At 52.2% G+C, this 14,098-nt stretch overlaps 6 protein-coding genes across 6 annotated transcripts; 4 read left to right on the forward strand and 2 right to left on the reverse strand.

The window, feature by feature from the left end:
* Positions 1 to 257: 257 nt before the first annotated feature.
* On the forward strand, positions 258 to 1,760 carry Z519_04753 (uncharacterized protein; the record flags this gene model as incomplete). The annotated part of the gene is made up of 3 exons (XM_016762498.1): positions 258 to 555; positions 608 to 1,074; positions 1,125 to 1,760. The coding sequence occupies 3 exons, from the start codon at positions 258 to 260 to the stop codon at positions 1,758 to 1,760; spliced, it is 1,401 nt and encodes a 466-aa protein (XP_016621445.1).
* A 1,042-nt stretch (positions 1,761 to 2,802) lies between these two features.
* Z519_04754 (uncharacterized protein) lies at positions 2,803 to 3,785 on the forward strand (the record flags this gene model as incomplete). The annotated part of the gene is made up of 3 exons (XM_016762499.1): positions 2,803 to 2,873; positions 2,943 to 3,181; positions 3,238 to 3,785. The coding sequence occupies 3 exons, from the start codon at positions 2,803 to 2,805 to the stop codon at positions 3,783 to 3,785; spliced, it is 858 nt and encodes a 285-aa protein (XP_016621446.1).
* Positions 3,786 to 5,221: 1,436 nt separating this feature from the next.
* Z519_04755 (uncharacterized protein) lies at positions 5,222 to 9,133 on the reverse strand (the record flags this gene model as incomplete). The annotated part of the gene is made up of 1 exon (XM_016762500.1): positions 5,222 to 9,133. One exon carries the CDS (start codon positions 9,131 to 9,133, stop codon positions 5,222 to 5,224), a length of 3,912 nt encoding a protein of 1,303 aa, XP_016621447.1.
* Positions 9,134 to 9,807: 674 nt separating this feature from the next.
* On the forward strand, positions 9,808 to 10,279 carry Z519_04756 (uncharacterized protein; the record flags this gene model as incomplete). The annotated part of the gene is made up of 5 exons (XM_016762501.1): positions 9,808 to 9,870; positions 9,926 to 10,007; positions 10,056 to 10,133; positions 10,189 to 10,205; positions 10,259 to 10,279. The coding sequence occupies 5 exons, from the start codon at positions 9,808 to 9,810 to the stop codon at positions 10,277 to 10,279; spliced, it is 261 nt and encodes an 86-aa protein (XP_016621448.1).
* A 729-nt stretch (positions 10,280 to 11,008) lies between these two features.
* Z519_04757 (uncharacterized protein) lies at positions 11,009 to 12,006 on the forward strand (the record flags this gene model as incomplete). Its single annotated transcript, XM_016762502.1, has 5 exons — positions 11,009 to 11,074; positions 11,127 to 11,202; positions 11,258 to 11,580; positions 11,670 to 11,768; positions 11,836 to 12,006. The coding sequence occupies 5 exons, from the start codon at positions 11,009 to 11,011 to the stop codon at positions 12,004 to 12,006; spliced, it is 735 nt and encodes a 244-aa protein (XP_016621449.1).
* Positions 12,007 to 12,748: 742 nt separating this feature from the next.
* Z519_04758 (uncharacterized protein) lies at positions 12,749 to 13,696 on the reverse strand (the record flags this gene model as incomplete). Its single annotated transcript, XM_016762503.1, has 2 exons — positions 12,749 to 13,398; positions 13,594 to 13,696. 2 exons carry the CDS (start codon positions 13,694 to 13,696, stop codon positions 12,749 to 12,751), a joined length of 753 nt encoding a protein of 250 aa, XP_016621450.1.
* Between the last annotated feature and the right edge of the window lie 402 nt (positions 13,697 to 14,098).

Genomic DNA, 14,098 nt, shown 5'->3' on the forward strand with positions numbered 1-14,098 from the left:
AGCATTCGTCACCGTCCTGATTCTTTCTTCCTACGCATACATCTCTCAACGACACCTTCCATCATCCCATAGCACATCTACTGTCAAAGGCGTCTCTACTACGATACGAGGAGCAGGTGTGATAGAGATGGATGTCAGGAGCCATCTTGGTCCAAGCACCGCCCTCAACATTCCAGAATATTGTGGCCCTCATGGAGATGGGAAAAAACACCCCCCTTTTCGTTCAGCGTACATCTGATGATATGCAGTCTGCCAATATGACTGACTTGAATCAAAATCCAGCTGCTGTTGCAAATGGCGTCCGGTCTTCCCCTTCTCCCAATATTCCCAATGGTAAACCTGCATCTCCTTTCGTCAAGGAGAGCAATCCGATGGGTGCCAATGCCGCCCAGACCGTCAGCTCCAAAGATCCGAAGGCTGCAGCAGCGGCAGCAAACGATATGCGAAATGTGGTCAGAAGAAAATTGACAGGTTATGTTGGATTTGCAAACTTGCCAAACCAATGGCACCGCAAGAGCGTGAGGAAAGGGTTCAATTTCAATGTGATGGTCGTGGGTGAGTACAAGCAGCATCTCATGGACCATGTTATCATCCTCACAATTCGCAGGTGAATCAGGATTAGGCAAATCGACATTGGTCAACACTCTGTTCAACACCTCTCTGTACCCGCCACGTGAGCGTAAAGGACCCAGCTTGGACATCATCCCAAAGACCGTCTCCATTCAGTCCATCAGTGCCGACATCGAGGAAAACGGAGTCCGTCTGCGTTTGACTGTGGTTGATACCCCTGGCTTTGGAGATTTCGTCAACAACGATGACTCGTGGAGACCGATTGTGGAAAACATCGAACAGCGATTTGATGCCTACCTCGAGGCCGAGAACAAGGTGAATCGCATGAACATTGTGGACAACAGAGTCCATGCCTGCGTCTACTTCATCCAACCCACCGGTCACTCTCTGAAGCCTCTGGACATTGAGGTCATGCGCCGCCTCCATACAAAAGTCAACCTGATCCCGGTCATCGCAAAAGCCGATACCTTGACTGACGAGGAAGTGGCGGCATTCAAGCAAAGAGTAAGCATTCATGCCGAGACACACTGGGAAGCATAAGCTGACTCGAGCAGATCCTTGCCGATATTCAACATCACTCGATTCAGATCTTCGAAGGCCCACGTTACGAGCTAGATGACGAGGAGACGATTGCCGAGAACCAGGAGATCATGTCGAAAGTGCCCTTTGCCGTCGTCGGCGCCAACTATGAGGTGACCAACCCCGAAGGCCGCAAAGTGCGTGGGCGACGCTATCCATGGGGTATAATTGAGGTGGACAATGAGGAACACTGCGACTTTGTCAAGTTGCGACAGATGTTGATCCGAACACACATGGAAGAACTCAAGGAACACACTAACAATGCACTCTATGAGAACTACCGGTCGGATAAACTTATCCAGATGGGTGTGTCGCAAGATCCTAGCGTGTTCAAGGAGGTCAACCCTGCAGTGAAGCAAGAAGAGGAGAGAACCCTTCATGAGCAGAAGCTTGCCAAGATGGAAGCCGAAATGAAGATGGTGTTCCAGCAGAAGGTACAGGAAAAGGAAAGCAAACTACAACAGAGCGAGGAGGAGCTGTTCGCTCGTCACCGCGAAATGAAAGAGCAACTTGAACGACAACGGGCAGAGCTCGAGGAGAAGAAAGCGCGGATTGAGCAGGGCCGGCCGATTGAGAAAGAGGGCAAGAGAAAGGGATTCTCGCTCCGATAGACGTCGCCAGCGATGTCCGGGTCATCATCTCATTCAGCTCCTACTTTCTTTCCTAGCATTTCCAGTTCAACTGAGCGACGAAAACAATGACGGCGATATCCTCCTATTCCGGCTCACCTCCCTTCTTTTCGCGAACGACTTTGTTTGGTATTGTTCTCCACAAGCAACAGACTGGGGCTGTTGTAGCCGTTCTAATCAATCAACATCACAGACATGATGTACCCGTGGAGAAGAAGCTGGGAGAGAGAAGAATGAGGGGGAGAGCAACCTGGATTGTGCTTAATATGAGGGTCCGGTTTCAGCACGCCGCCAGGGACCCAAGAGCGGTTGGGCTAGAACGGGGAGGGGGACCCTTCATCCGGCTAACAATCATGTATATTTCCTTAGCACCTTCAACGGAGAGATAGTTGAGCAGGGGGGAGGGCATGGGGTTTCTTCGCCAGCTGGGATGACTTTGTTCAATTTCATTCTTTCCAATTACTCGACGGCGAGCTTCTGTACTTGGTTGTAACTAGCTCTAGCAAAAAAAGTGTTGACTTACATATATGGGTATCTTGCTATGTACCAGGAAAGGCGTCACCAGGCCCGGTTTGATGGATTTCCGGTGACACCAGTAATTAGCACGACCAGCGTGCAGTGTTAACCTGCGAGCCTGGGAGGTGTCGAGGTGTGTGTGTGGCGCTTGCCGCTGGAAAGCTTCTAAAGGGTTTGGGCTTGACATCATCTGCAAAACCCACAAAAGGCCAAAAAGCAGTCAAGTCTGTGGCTCCTGCGAAAAGCCACCTCTGCTTGATTGCTACACATCAAGTCTGCTCGGTAGATACCCAACCAAGTTCCTGCTCAGTCTACTCTCACTTTATACCACCACTGTCTGCCTCCCTTCTCAAGTCTCTCTCTTATCCAGCTCCCTTCTCCTCCTCCCACTCCTCCTTACCCCTGCACCTCGGTTCCTCTGTGCGACGACCACCACCTACAACCACCGCACCCCCAGAGCTTGACCGCCCCTCCATCTGCTGGGTTTGGTTCTCGAAGATTGAAGAATATGGCACCCCCAGCGACTGCTGATGTTCCCTTGGGCGAGCGCCTGGCACGGGTCGCTACAACACTTCAATTGTGAGAATACCTTGGAGCTGCATTATGCGGAATACGGACCTGAGGCTGCTGCTAACTCTTGCTGCGCAGTGCCTGGTTTTGCGGCCATTTTACCCTCCTCCTGTCCGTCATCCGATATGGCCTCTCGTACCTCACGTTCAACTATTACTCCAGATGGGCTCAGGCCACATATCGCCTGGCTTTCATCTCCGCCGTGGCCACCTACGGCATTGTCGTTTTCAAGGCTTATCGTGCTCGCGTGAAGCCTGGCGCCAAGATTGGTTCGACGATCTATCTTTTGCTCTCGGATGAGAATGTGCAATATCTGCGTGAGTCCGGTCCTGGAACAGGTTGGTCAATCAAGAATCTGACGTTAAATGGGCAGTCATAAGCTTGGTCTGGTTGTTTGCAAGGCAGGTACCCTTGGCCCTGCTCCCTTTCACCGTCTATTCGGTCTTCCACGTCGCTACCTACACCCGTACCATCATTATCCCCACCTTTCATCCACCCAAAGTCGCTTCGTCGGCCACACCTACTTCGCCAAGTGCTCCCAAATCTCAATCTCCCCTCGCCACTTCCATCGGCCGATTTGTCAAAGAGTACTACGACGGCTCCATGATGTTGGTCGCATGGCTTGAGATTCTCCTCTGGGTTCGCCTGCTGCTCTCTGCATTGACCTTCAGCAAGGGCTCTTGGATCCTGCTGGGCATATATGCCGTATTCTTGAGGGCGAGATACTCTCAAAGTCAGTTTGTGCAGGGCGCTTTTACTCAGATGAGCGCCAGAATCGATCAGCAAGTCCAGAACCCCAATGCTCCTCCCGCGGTTCGACAAGGCTGGGAAACTGTCAAGGGACTCCTGCGTCAGACAGTTGAGGCCACAGACATGCGGAAGTACATGGGAGGCCAGACCCCGCAAAAGAAGCCTCAATAGTGCAGACGATTAAAATCTCGGTGCGCTAGGTCAATTTTGCTCAACTTCGACATGAGAGGCGTGTGGAGACGGAGGGCCGGTGGCGACTTGCATCGGCTCTGGGCATCTACAGAAGCGTTGAAGCTGTGGGAGGGACGGACCTGCCGCGTCGGAATCCTCAAATTTTTGAGACGTAGTCGGAGCCTTCCATCAAATTATGAAAGCGGCATCCGGCAAGGAAAGACAGGATAGGATCATCGTCGTGCACAAGGGGGCATGCATGGTGAAAGAGATGTGTGAGGTAGGCTGGGAAATGTGAAGGAGTGCCAGGGCGGCGAGTCAAAGATGGCTCAAGTCGGCATCATGTAGCTCTTCCCTTGCCTACTTTGCTGCACAAAAGAATGGATGCATGGATGGGGAGTTTTCTCTGTTCTTGTCTTTCAAGGTCTATGGGGGGTAAAGGGCATGGGTATGTAGCTTCTCTTCTGCAGGCTAGATACAGACGGACACGAGGCGTATGGGCAGCACCCTTGTTTTTTGGCCCTTCTCCCTCTTTTCCTTTCCCCGTTCCGCTTTCCCATCATTTTTACGCTGGCGTTTTCTTCAAGTGGTTATATGTACCTCGTATGTACGGAGCACGCAGTCCGAAAATGTGTGGAGTTCGTATATGAAGAACACGATACGGAGTAAAGCGTATGAAGATAAAAAGTATTCATATGGTAAGTAGTACTAACCTGGAGCCCACGGACTATAGTGGCTCCCTGCGTGGCAAAGATACCTAGCGAGGCTAGGTACCGAGGACGTACCGTATATATATTAGAGAGAGAGAGTGTGTGTGTGTTAGTGTGTGAGTGTATACCTCTTGCTGTCACGATGGAGGCCACGACGACGACAACAATCCTTTGCTGGCTGGGCAGCTATGCTATGCTATGCTATACGAATGCAACGCAATGCAGTCAACATGCTAGGTATGTTATGTATATATGCAATGCTATGTCGGGCGACTAACTACCATTGTAATGTAACTCAGCCAGCCAACCTTTGCAGTCAGCCTCGCAAGCCAGACATCCTTTGACCTCTAGTTTTCATACGTACGTAGGTAAGGCTGAAGAATAACGATACAGCGCAGAGTAGAGCAGACCAGACCAGACCAGACCAGACCAGACCAGACAACTCGGTGAGTGAGCGAGTGAGAGAGTCCTGCCACGTGGTTTGTTGACATCACGACCGATGAGGTGAGGTGAGTTGAGGTGCATGAAGGGTGGGTGCTCTAGGCTCGTAATCAGGGTAATGAAATGGGAACGGTGGCTCTGTGACTCTTTGGAGGAAACTTGAGTGACAGACAGGACGAAGGACGAGCGGGAGGAGAGAGGATGGTAATGGCATTGGTAGTGGAGTGGAAGAACGAGGGAGGCTGACAAGACTCGACAAGGCTTAGCAAGGCTCCAGTCGATCTGTCAGTCATCATCCTCTGCCTCGGCGTCCTCTTCATCATCGTCCTCTTCTTCGTCATCATCGTCGGCCAAATCCACCTCAGCATCGGGATCTCCATCATCGTCAACCTCGGATTCCTCGGAATCCTCGGAATCCTCGTCGTCGTCATCTGGAACCGCGTCCTCGTCGTTGGGATCATCCCCATCATCCTCTTCATCTTCATCATCGTCTTCACTCTCTTCTTCTGTGGCCATTGAAGCTTCTTCTTGTTCGTCGTCCTCTTCTTCACTGCTCGACGACGACGGCGACGATCTCTCCTGTTCCTCTTCCTCTTCTTCGTCATCTGCCTTGCTTTCCCCTTGCACAGCCTCCTCATCTTCCTCCGCAGGCGCATCTTCCTGATCGTCGTTTGTAACCGACACATCCGACGCCGGTATAGTCACCGTCGAAAGTCCACTTCTCCGCCCACTCCGCCTGACAGGTGTTCCGGGTCCCTTCGGAGATACGCTGCCAGCACTGGCAATGCTGCTGCCATTCGCAGTCACTGTTGCTCCAGTTGAACCCAACCCAGTGTTGTTGTTGTTGTAGTTGTTGGCATTTCTTGGGGAGCTCCTTACTGGAACCATGGAAGCTGCAACGGCTATTGCAGGAGATTCCACAGTGCCGAGCCCATTTGTCTTTGGAGTGCTTGCCGACCCGAAGGCAGTAGCGGCACTGCGTTTCTTCGTGCTCCTTTGCCGAAGCATCGATGGTGGGATTGGTGGATCGATTTGAAAACGCGTAGGTGGGATGGAGAGTTGGCGGAAGGCGAGGGCATAGCCTGAGAGGGGAGGTTCTTGTTCCCTTTCCTCCTTATCGGCCTCATTTGGCTCTTGTTTCTCTCCTGGTGCTTGACCATTCTCATGACCGTCGTCCTCATTATCCTCATGCTGAGGATGCGAGTCGCCCACTTTTGGAGATTCGCCATTAACAAGTCCATTTACCTTGATATCCGGGCGAGCAGTAGCCAGTCCGCTTGAAGCAGTGCCGCTGAGCGCAGCTGTCGAAGGAGGACCAGGCGCCACGTGGCCGTGCGCATCAACGAGAGAGAGATCTTTGACATCCATATCCTCCTGCACCCCTACCGATTCTCGCCGCGACATTGCCTTTGTAGACTTTGATTTTGACCGCGGCGAAAGTCGGTCCACATCCATCTCAGTCTCTGCCAAATCACGGCCAGCGACAGACTTGCCAGCCAAGACACTGTCCACATCCACCTCCTCGCCCGCTTCTTCATCTTCTTCATCTCCATCTTCCTCATCCCTAGGCGCCAACGCCTGCAAAGGCTGCCCGTCCAAGGTGGCCTGATCACTTCGCCCCATGATATAGGGCGTCCACATGAGTTTATCCGGCTTCAACCGTCGGTGTTTTTTTGCCTCATAATCGTCCACAATCTTCTGGTACAACTTCCTATCATACCTGACGGCATAGGTCTTTGTCACTGGATCTTTGGTAAAGGCGTAAAGGCGCTCGAGGGAGTGAATAACGTCGTCGGCCGTCATGCCCGTTCGAGCCATCAATGTCTTTGTGGAAAACGGTTTGAAGCCCAGGTCGAGCAGATGGCGCGAGATGGTGAGGTCCCAGTACGAACGATAGGCTGTAAGGCCCATGTCCGAGAGAGGCTTTTCCGGTGACCCTTCTTTTCTCTCTATTCTGGTGAGGAGGTAAGAGAAGTCGATCAGAAAGGTTGCGTAACCCTTGCGTTGATGGATGGGCATCACCAGGATACAACTGACGTTGTTCTGGCTCGCGGGTCTCTTCTCCTTGCTGAAATACCCAACGAAATGATATCCCAACTCATCATACTCGGTCAAGATATAGAACAGAAACGGTTCCACGTCATAGTACAGTGTCTTTGACCCCAGAAACATCTTCGCCATGAGGCACAAACATTGGCAATATTCCGTCTTTTTTCTTCCGTCCACTTCCCACACAGACACCGTGCCATCGCGATATATCTCGTCTCCAGGCGGGTGTTTTGCAGGGCATTTCAATTTATGCCTATATGCCACGAATTCAGAGGGTAGATATTTCAAGCAGAATTCACAAATAAACAACCGGGTTTCGTGTGAATATTCTTCCGGGTAAGGAGCAGCGTAAAAGGTGTCGATGACATGTTTCCCAAACTGGATACACTTGATCTTGCTGGGGGGGCCAGAGACTGTGGCCCTGCTGGGTTTCGTTGTAGAGGTTGAAGTCGCAGTAGCGTCCCCTGTTCCGCCGTTAATCTCCGCCTCTGCCGCGGCAGATGCTCTGCGGCGTTCCTCTTCTGCTTCTTTTCTTGCGATCTCGAAGATTTCGCGGTCTCTGAGTTGAGGAAGTGACCGACTCGTATCTGCGTCCGCTTCGGAGAGGATGCCACCGTACGGTTTGGCGTTGAGCTCGGCTTCCCGATCAGTAAAAGCCGAGGGGAAAATGAGGTGTTGAGTTGGCAGAGCAGGGAACTTGGGGACGGGAGGTTGGTAGATTGGCGGCGGTGGTATTTTGGGCGGCTTCTTCGGTTGAGTCCGTCTTTCTCTTCTTCTGCCAGGCCGAGGAGGTTTGCTCAAGATCGCTTCGATCTTAGATTGTTCTAACCGGAAAGCTAGGATGAACTTGTGAGGCGGCGGTTTGTTAAAAGGTCGATGTTGCAATATTCGCGCGGTGGGTTTCGTGATTTTCAGCTGACTAGATCTTCTCGTCGAATGCGCAATCGCCATCTTCTTCTCTGCCAGCTCTTTGCTTGTCGCCGCTGCTGCTAGTGCTCGATCTGTAGCTTTTCGACGCCTCTTTTCAATGGGGGGAGGTTCCTGGGTTGGAGATTTCCTCTTTCTGAGAGCGCGTCCTCCTTCGTCACCTTCTCCTATCACCGGTTGGGCAAAAATTGAATGCGAATTCGGCTTTTGGACGCCGCGCGTGACAGGTAACAAGTCCCTAACAAGGCGAGGAGCTGAGTTCTTGGACCGCGTGCTTGGAGCTTTCGGTGACTCTGATTGTACGGTTTTGTCGCCAGCACACCCCCGACATTTCCATCGAGACGTCTCGCCTTCATGTAGTGAGCCGTTCTCTCGAGCGCATTTTGGATGCGCGCGGTTGCCGCAGTCAGAGCAAGTCAAACGCAGCTCGCCGTTCTCGTCATCGGCGGCTGCCTTCTCCTGGCAGAAGACACAGTCTTGTTTCGAGTCAGTGGCCTCGCTCGTGTCTTCTTCGCTGGACTCCGATTCTGACTCCGACTCTGACTCCGAGCCAGATCCTGACCCAGAAGCAGAACTTGATGCTGATGCCGATGCTGATGATTCACTTTCCTCCTGGCTGCTTTCTGAGCTTTCTTCGCTGTCTCCTCCGGCTTCTTTGCTCTTTGTATCTTCTTGGTCGTCTTCGTCCCCATCTTCGTCTACAGTTTCGTTGTCTTCATCTGCAATTTTGTCTTCGTCTTCTTCGCTTCCGTCGTCCTCCTCGCCGTTTTGGTCTTGTTCACTCTCATCCTCGTCGGCAGCAGCGTCCTTTTCATCATCATCGTCATCCTCCTCGGACTCGGCCTCCGCGTCAGCGTCAGTCATAGTGATATCTTCTTTCGAGTCGGTTTGAGGGGCAGATGTGGAGGCGGCATCGGCCTCAATCTTGCCTTCATTATCGCTAAAGCTCTCTTCTGCTGATCTTTGTAGCTGCTCACCTAGGGCGCTATCTTCTGAATTGGGCATATGTAAGTTTGCTTGCTCTGCGCCTACTCTCGACTTTCGGTCCCCGCTTGAAGCATCTTGCTCGGCCTCGGGCACCTCGCCATCCTTGCCGTTCTCGCCACCAGCATACTCAGGGGACTCGTTTGTTGAGGATTGCGCAGGTGAATGCTCATTATTGGGCGTTTCTTGGTTGACGCTGGGCAGCTGATCCAGCTCTAAAGCGGTTAAAGGCGGCATGGAAGCAGTCAAAGATTGTAGTGTGTATCGCGGTCCTTGCGTCTGTCTGACCTAAAGGGTTGATGACCATAACGAGGGAAGTATTGGTATTATCTGTTTTCGCAAATGCCACTTTCCAATCTTTTGCATTTATGCAACCATCCCTGCAACGCGACTCAGCATCCTTTGGTCCGCGATCAAAATCGACACTTAGGCGGGCGCAAGCTGGTGTTCTGGGTATGGAGGGGTGGTTGATCGCTGAAGATTTGTTCGACGCGTGAGGATGAGCGCAACAGCGTTCACGCCGTTGGGCAATCGACTCTATCGGGTTTCGAGATGGCTGTTACACGTCAAAAGGATACTTTCAACAGTGATACCGCGATGTCAGGCTCGTATCGACTCTGAGAAGTTGCGCTGCGATGGGCGACCACACTCGAGACTCATCGAGGCGGGCTCTAAAGCAGCCTGAATCATGTCCAAATCAGGCAAGGCGCATCTATGCTCGTTCGACCTGCGCTCGACAATCAGCTTTCCTCTGCAATTGATGCGACATAAGGCAACGACACCAACCCGCCCACACCGAGACAAGTCTCATTCGCGACTCCATCTAACGGTATAGCCTACTTCTGCCTTCCCTTGCACTCGGCAGCACGTCAGTCTACCCAATCCTACAGCTGATGACATAGCTCTCCGCCATGGGGGTTCCCTTTGAAGCTCTTCTGCCATATGCGATCATGGTTGGCATGTTCGGCGTTACAGTACTGAGTGACCCCTTCCGTGAACAAAGGATGTTCGTGCTGAGCAGTCCACTAGGGTGCTGGTCTGGCCTCAATCCGGTACTACGCAAATGATTTCAAGCAACCGAGAAGACAGTTAGATCTGTGGGACAGGCAAAGTGGGTGCAGAAAGAGCACGTTCACGGTTAGATTGCTCACCGTTGCAGTGATGGAAAGAGATTACCGATTGACTGGCAAAATAAGAGGACAGTCAGATGCTGTGGTGGCACCAGTCGGCTTTGAAGGTCCGTCACCATTTTACTCCCACCCTGCTGGATAAATGCTGACAATTGTATATAGTAAACAGCAGATGGAAGGTTGGTCAAGTCATGGCACGAAGTCTGACCGGTGATACTGACACTTGCTCTAGGCCGAGCCTCGCATTACTTAAGACTTCGAGAAAAATCGTCCATAATGGGTCCCTTTGGAAACAGGCATTGTACATATTACGCCCATGGGTCGATCCGCAATATGCGTGATGGAAGTCAAGTTCTTTGCAGTTAGTTGCTTGCTTCCGATGCAAAGTGTCAAGCATGGAGGCAATCAGGCAACGACGAATCCACAGAAAATGACTCCTTTCCACACTTCCCTCCATACCCTCACAAACATGGTCGTGATGGAATATTTTTACCCTTTTCTACCCTCTTTCGCTGATCTGCTCCATGGCAATTCGAGAAACTCAGGGGGAGAATAAGTTTACAGACTTCTGCCCTATCCTACACCCGAGTAAAACGATGCAAGTCGAAACCCTTCATAAGGCTATCCTCGCATGTCTATTGGACATCTACCGGTTTTCTATTGCCTCCTCTAGCTCGGGATACGTACAATGCCAATCTGCAATTCGACTTCTCCTGGCCCCAAATATTTGGTTGATTGCACAATCTTTGACTGCATGTAGCCATAGAGCAGGAAACTTGACCTCCGAATTCGGAGCGGGCAGACACCGACATGTGCAGTATCGTCAAATAAAAGGGGCCATCATTCCGTCCACTTTCTTCACCCGTGAAGCGAATTCATCCTACCACATTAAGAACACCATTGGGGCGATACTACACTCATTACTGGCTCTAGCTGTCCGCTGTCACCGCGCCCAAAAAAAAAATTGCATCATCTCTCCGCCATGACATCTGAGAAGACCGACCTCCAAGAGAAGCTTCGCCGCCTCCGTGAGTATTCTGCCTGTGATGTAAGTAGGTAAGGCTGCTGCATGATTTCATCAGTCAGTCTGAGAGGACTAGGTATCAGACGCGCTTTTGAAACTCCAGAAACCGAAGCCAGGCGAGGTCGCGAGGGCGGGGTATCTCGCCGATATTGGTGTGTCGACTCGTGGCATCTCTCATGTTTTGAGCCTCTGGTTGACAAGACGAAGAGCCTATTGCCCAACCGCAGCCGGCCGGAAATTCCACAGGTACCCTGCAAAAGGTGGTTGCGCCAGCATGCACCTTGAAGCTGGTGTCGAAGAATGCTGCACCAGATTCTACCCCTCCAGCCGCGAATGCCATCCCAAAGGGTAGTCACTGGGTGGACCTGACGGAACCTGGGACCATTGTCGTTATTGATCAACCACAGGGCCAGATGTGCGCAGCCGTGGGAGGCATCATGGCGCAAAGGATGAAGATCAGAGGAGTGGCGGGCTGTATTGTCGGCGGCCGTGTCAGAGATGTGGCGGAGCTGAGGGATAGTCAGTTACCGGTACGTGTGAAACCCTTTTGGACATCTTTGCTCTTTGTTCGGTCCCTGAAAGTAGTCACATCGCCTCGAGCCTTGCTGACACCTGTCAGATATTCGCCCTGGGTAAGTCTACGGTCGGGGTGGGTGCCGAGGCAACCGCATATGCCCGCAACGTCCGTGTCTCCGTAACGGGCGTCGACGTCTCCCCAGTAAGTGGGCAAATTTGCGCCCTCGCCAACGCCAATTTTCCTGCTTATAATGACTTGATGATGGCAGGGCGATATCATCTTTTGTGACCCATTGGAAGGAGTTGTGGTGATCCCGCAGGAACTGCTCGACGAGACCCTGTCGTTAATCCCGAAGCTAGTGACTGCCGACGACAAGGTCAAAGAGGCCGTGTTGGGAGGCATGACTGTGGCAGAAGCGTTCAAAACTTTCAGGGAGTGAGCGTGGATTAATTACTGGACAGGGCCAAGTGTCGCTTCCCTACGACAGACAACACACAATAACAACAGCAACTATCACCTCTCACCCATCTTGCTGGCGCTGCCCGGTCAAATTTTATTCAGGACCGGTATCAGATATATTTATTTCGTTGCGATAAGACGCGACGGGCCATTTTTCTCTCCCTCTCACCAAATATCCAAGACGACTTTCAATACCAATTCAAGTCACCTGGACAGCGAGGAACTGGCTTGTCTAGCTGAACCCCGGAAGCCAGAGACGGTCCGCCTCTACCTACATATGGGACGGAACTCGAGTTGCGAGAAGGAAAGGGAAAAAGAAGGACGAAAAGTACCGAGGTAGTACTCTCAGTAACTACTACTGAGCTCGTGGACACAGAGGGAGCGGTTCGAACATTGCTCTACCCCCTTTTGGAGGTGGGGGATGTAAGATTTCGAAAGAGGCACACAGACCAATAAACCACAAACAAATAAACGCCCGTTTCTCTTCCTCCCCAAGCTACAGGGATGAACTCGGAGGAGCATACAATAGGTCCACGACGGCCACTGCTCAGCCCAAAACTACGCCATTCCCACTTCGTTCTTGGAAGTCATTGCCCCAAAAGCAGCCTTGTTCTCTTGGCTACTACATAGTCGATCGAAATTACAGTTTCTGCTGTGAAAGCCCATTCCCATTGCCACTCCCCTAATTCCCAGTTGTGTATCCGGGGGGGGGGGGGTCCTTCTCAATCCTCAGTCTTGAAAGCGGTGACGCGGCTCTTGACAACTTCCTCGTCCTCCTCGATATCCAACTCACGCAATTCGCCGGTCCCAACGTTGTAGATGAGAGCGTGGACTTGGAGGCCGCGGTCATCCATGGCGTCAAGGACGATGGGGTTTGCGAGGAGCACTTTGACCCCGGCACGGACGTTCAACTCGACCATTTTCAGGCCCCGCTGCGTCTCGTCCAAGCTATTTAAGAGAGGCAGATTTTCTTGGCGAATTGCCCGCAGGGGCATGAGCCAGGTATCGATCAGGCCGAGTTTCTTGTTGCCCAGGGCCGCGGCGACACCCCCGCAAGAAGTGTGGCCGCAGATGATGATGTGCTTGACCTTCAGGTATTGGACGGCATATTGAATGACCGAGAGCGAGTTGATGTCTGTGTTGACGAGGATGTTGGCGATATTGCGGTGGCAAAATATTTCACCGGGCTTGAGGCCCAGGATGGTGGTCTCTGGGCAGCGCGAGTCGGCACATCCGATCCAGAGTATCTGAGGTGATTGGCCTTTGGCCATGGACTCAAAGAGCTCGGGCTCGGCTTCTGCGAGAGAACGGCGCCATAAGCTGTTATTGTTGAAGGCTTTGGTGTAGGCATCATCAATGCTCGCGTCTGTTACTGTGGAACTTTGTCGTCAGCGGCGGTTTCTCGGTGACCCGAATGATAATGAGTGACGTATTGGCACGTGACGTGGCGGTTCGAAGGGGGGGAAAGTGTTGAGGATGGGCGGAATCATTCAATTCAACCTGCAGCGAGGCCAGCCATTCTTTGAATCGAGGGGAGAAAGACGGCCGTGGATTTGGCATGGCAGACGGCCAATGTCCTGAAAACCACGGTACTCTGGTGGTGAAGAGGCCGTTGACATGCTCGTCGAAGGAGTGGAACCGGGAGCAGAAGGATACCCACCTGAAGGCATTGTGCTTAGATCTTCCTCGTCTTCGTCTTTTTCTAGGTCAACTGGGTTTCTGTAGAAGTGCTTATCGGAACAATATAATCGGACAAAGGTAGAGGAGGAAGGCGGTCGGGAAGTTGAGGAGGGAGGACGGGGGATTAAGAATGAAGATGGTGATGGTGGTGTTGGCGATAATGATGGAGACGTGGCCGGAGATGGTGGGAAAGCTGCAGACGAGAAACCGGTGACGGATCTACGGTGCAGGTGGGAATCGCGGAAGTTCTCTTTCGGTCTGGGGCGTGTTCGTGGCTGGAGCTTGGTCCGGCTCTGAAGGAGTCGCTGTTCCTGATTGGAAACGAGATTTGACGAGATGGTGAGACGTCGCAGCAGACATGATAAAGGACGGCATTTCAGCACCATGGCGAG

This window comes from Cladophialophora bantiana (genome assembly GCF_000835475.1).
Source record: "Cladophialophora bantiana CBS 173.52 unplaced genomic scaffold supercont1.6, whole genome shotgun sequence".
NCBI classification, from domain to species: Eukaryota; Fungi; Ascomycota; class Eurotiomycetes; order Chaetothyriales; family Herpotrichiellaceae; genus Cladophialophora; species Cladophialophora bantiana.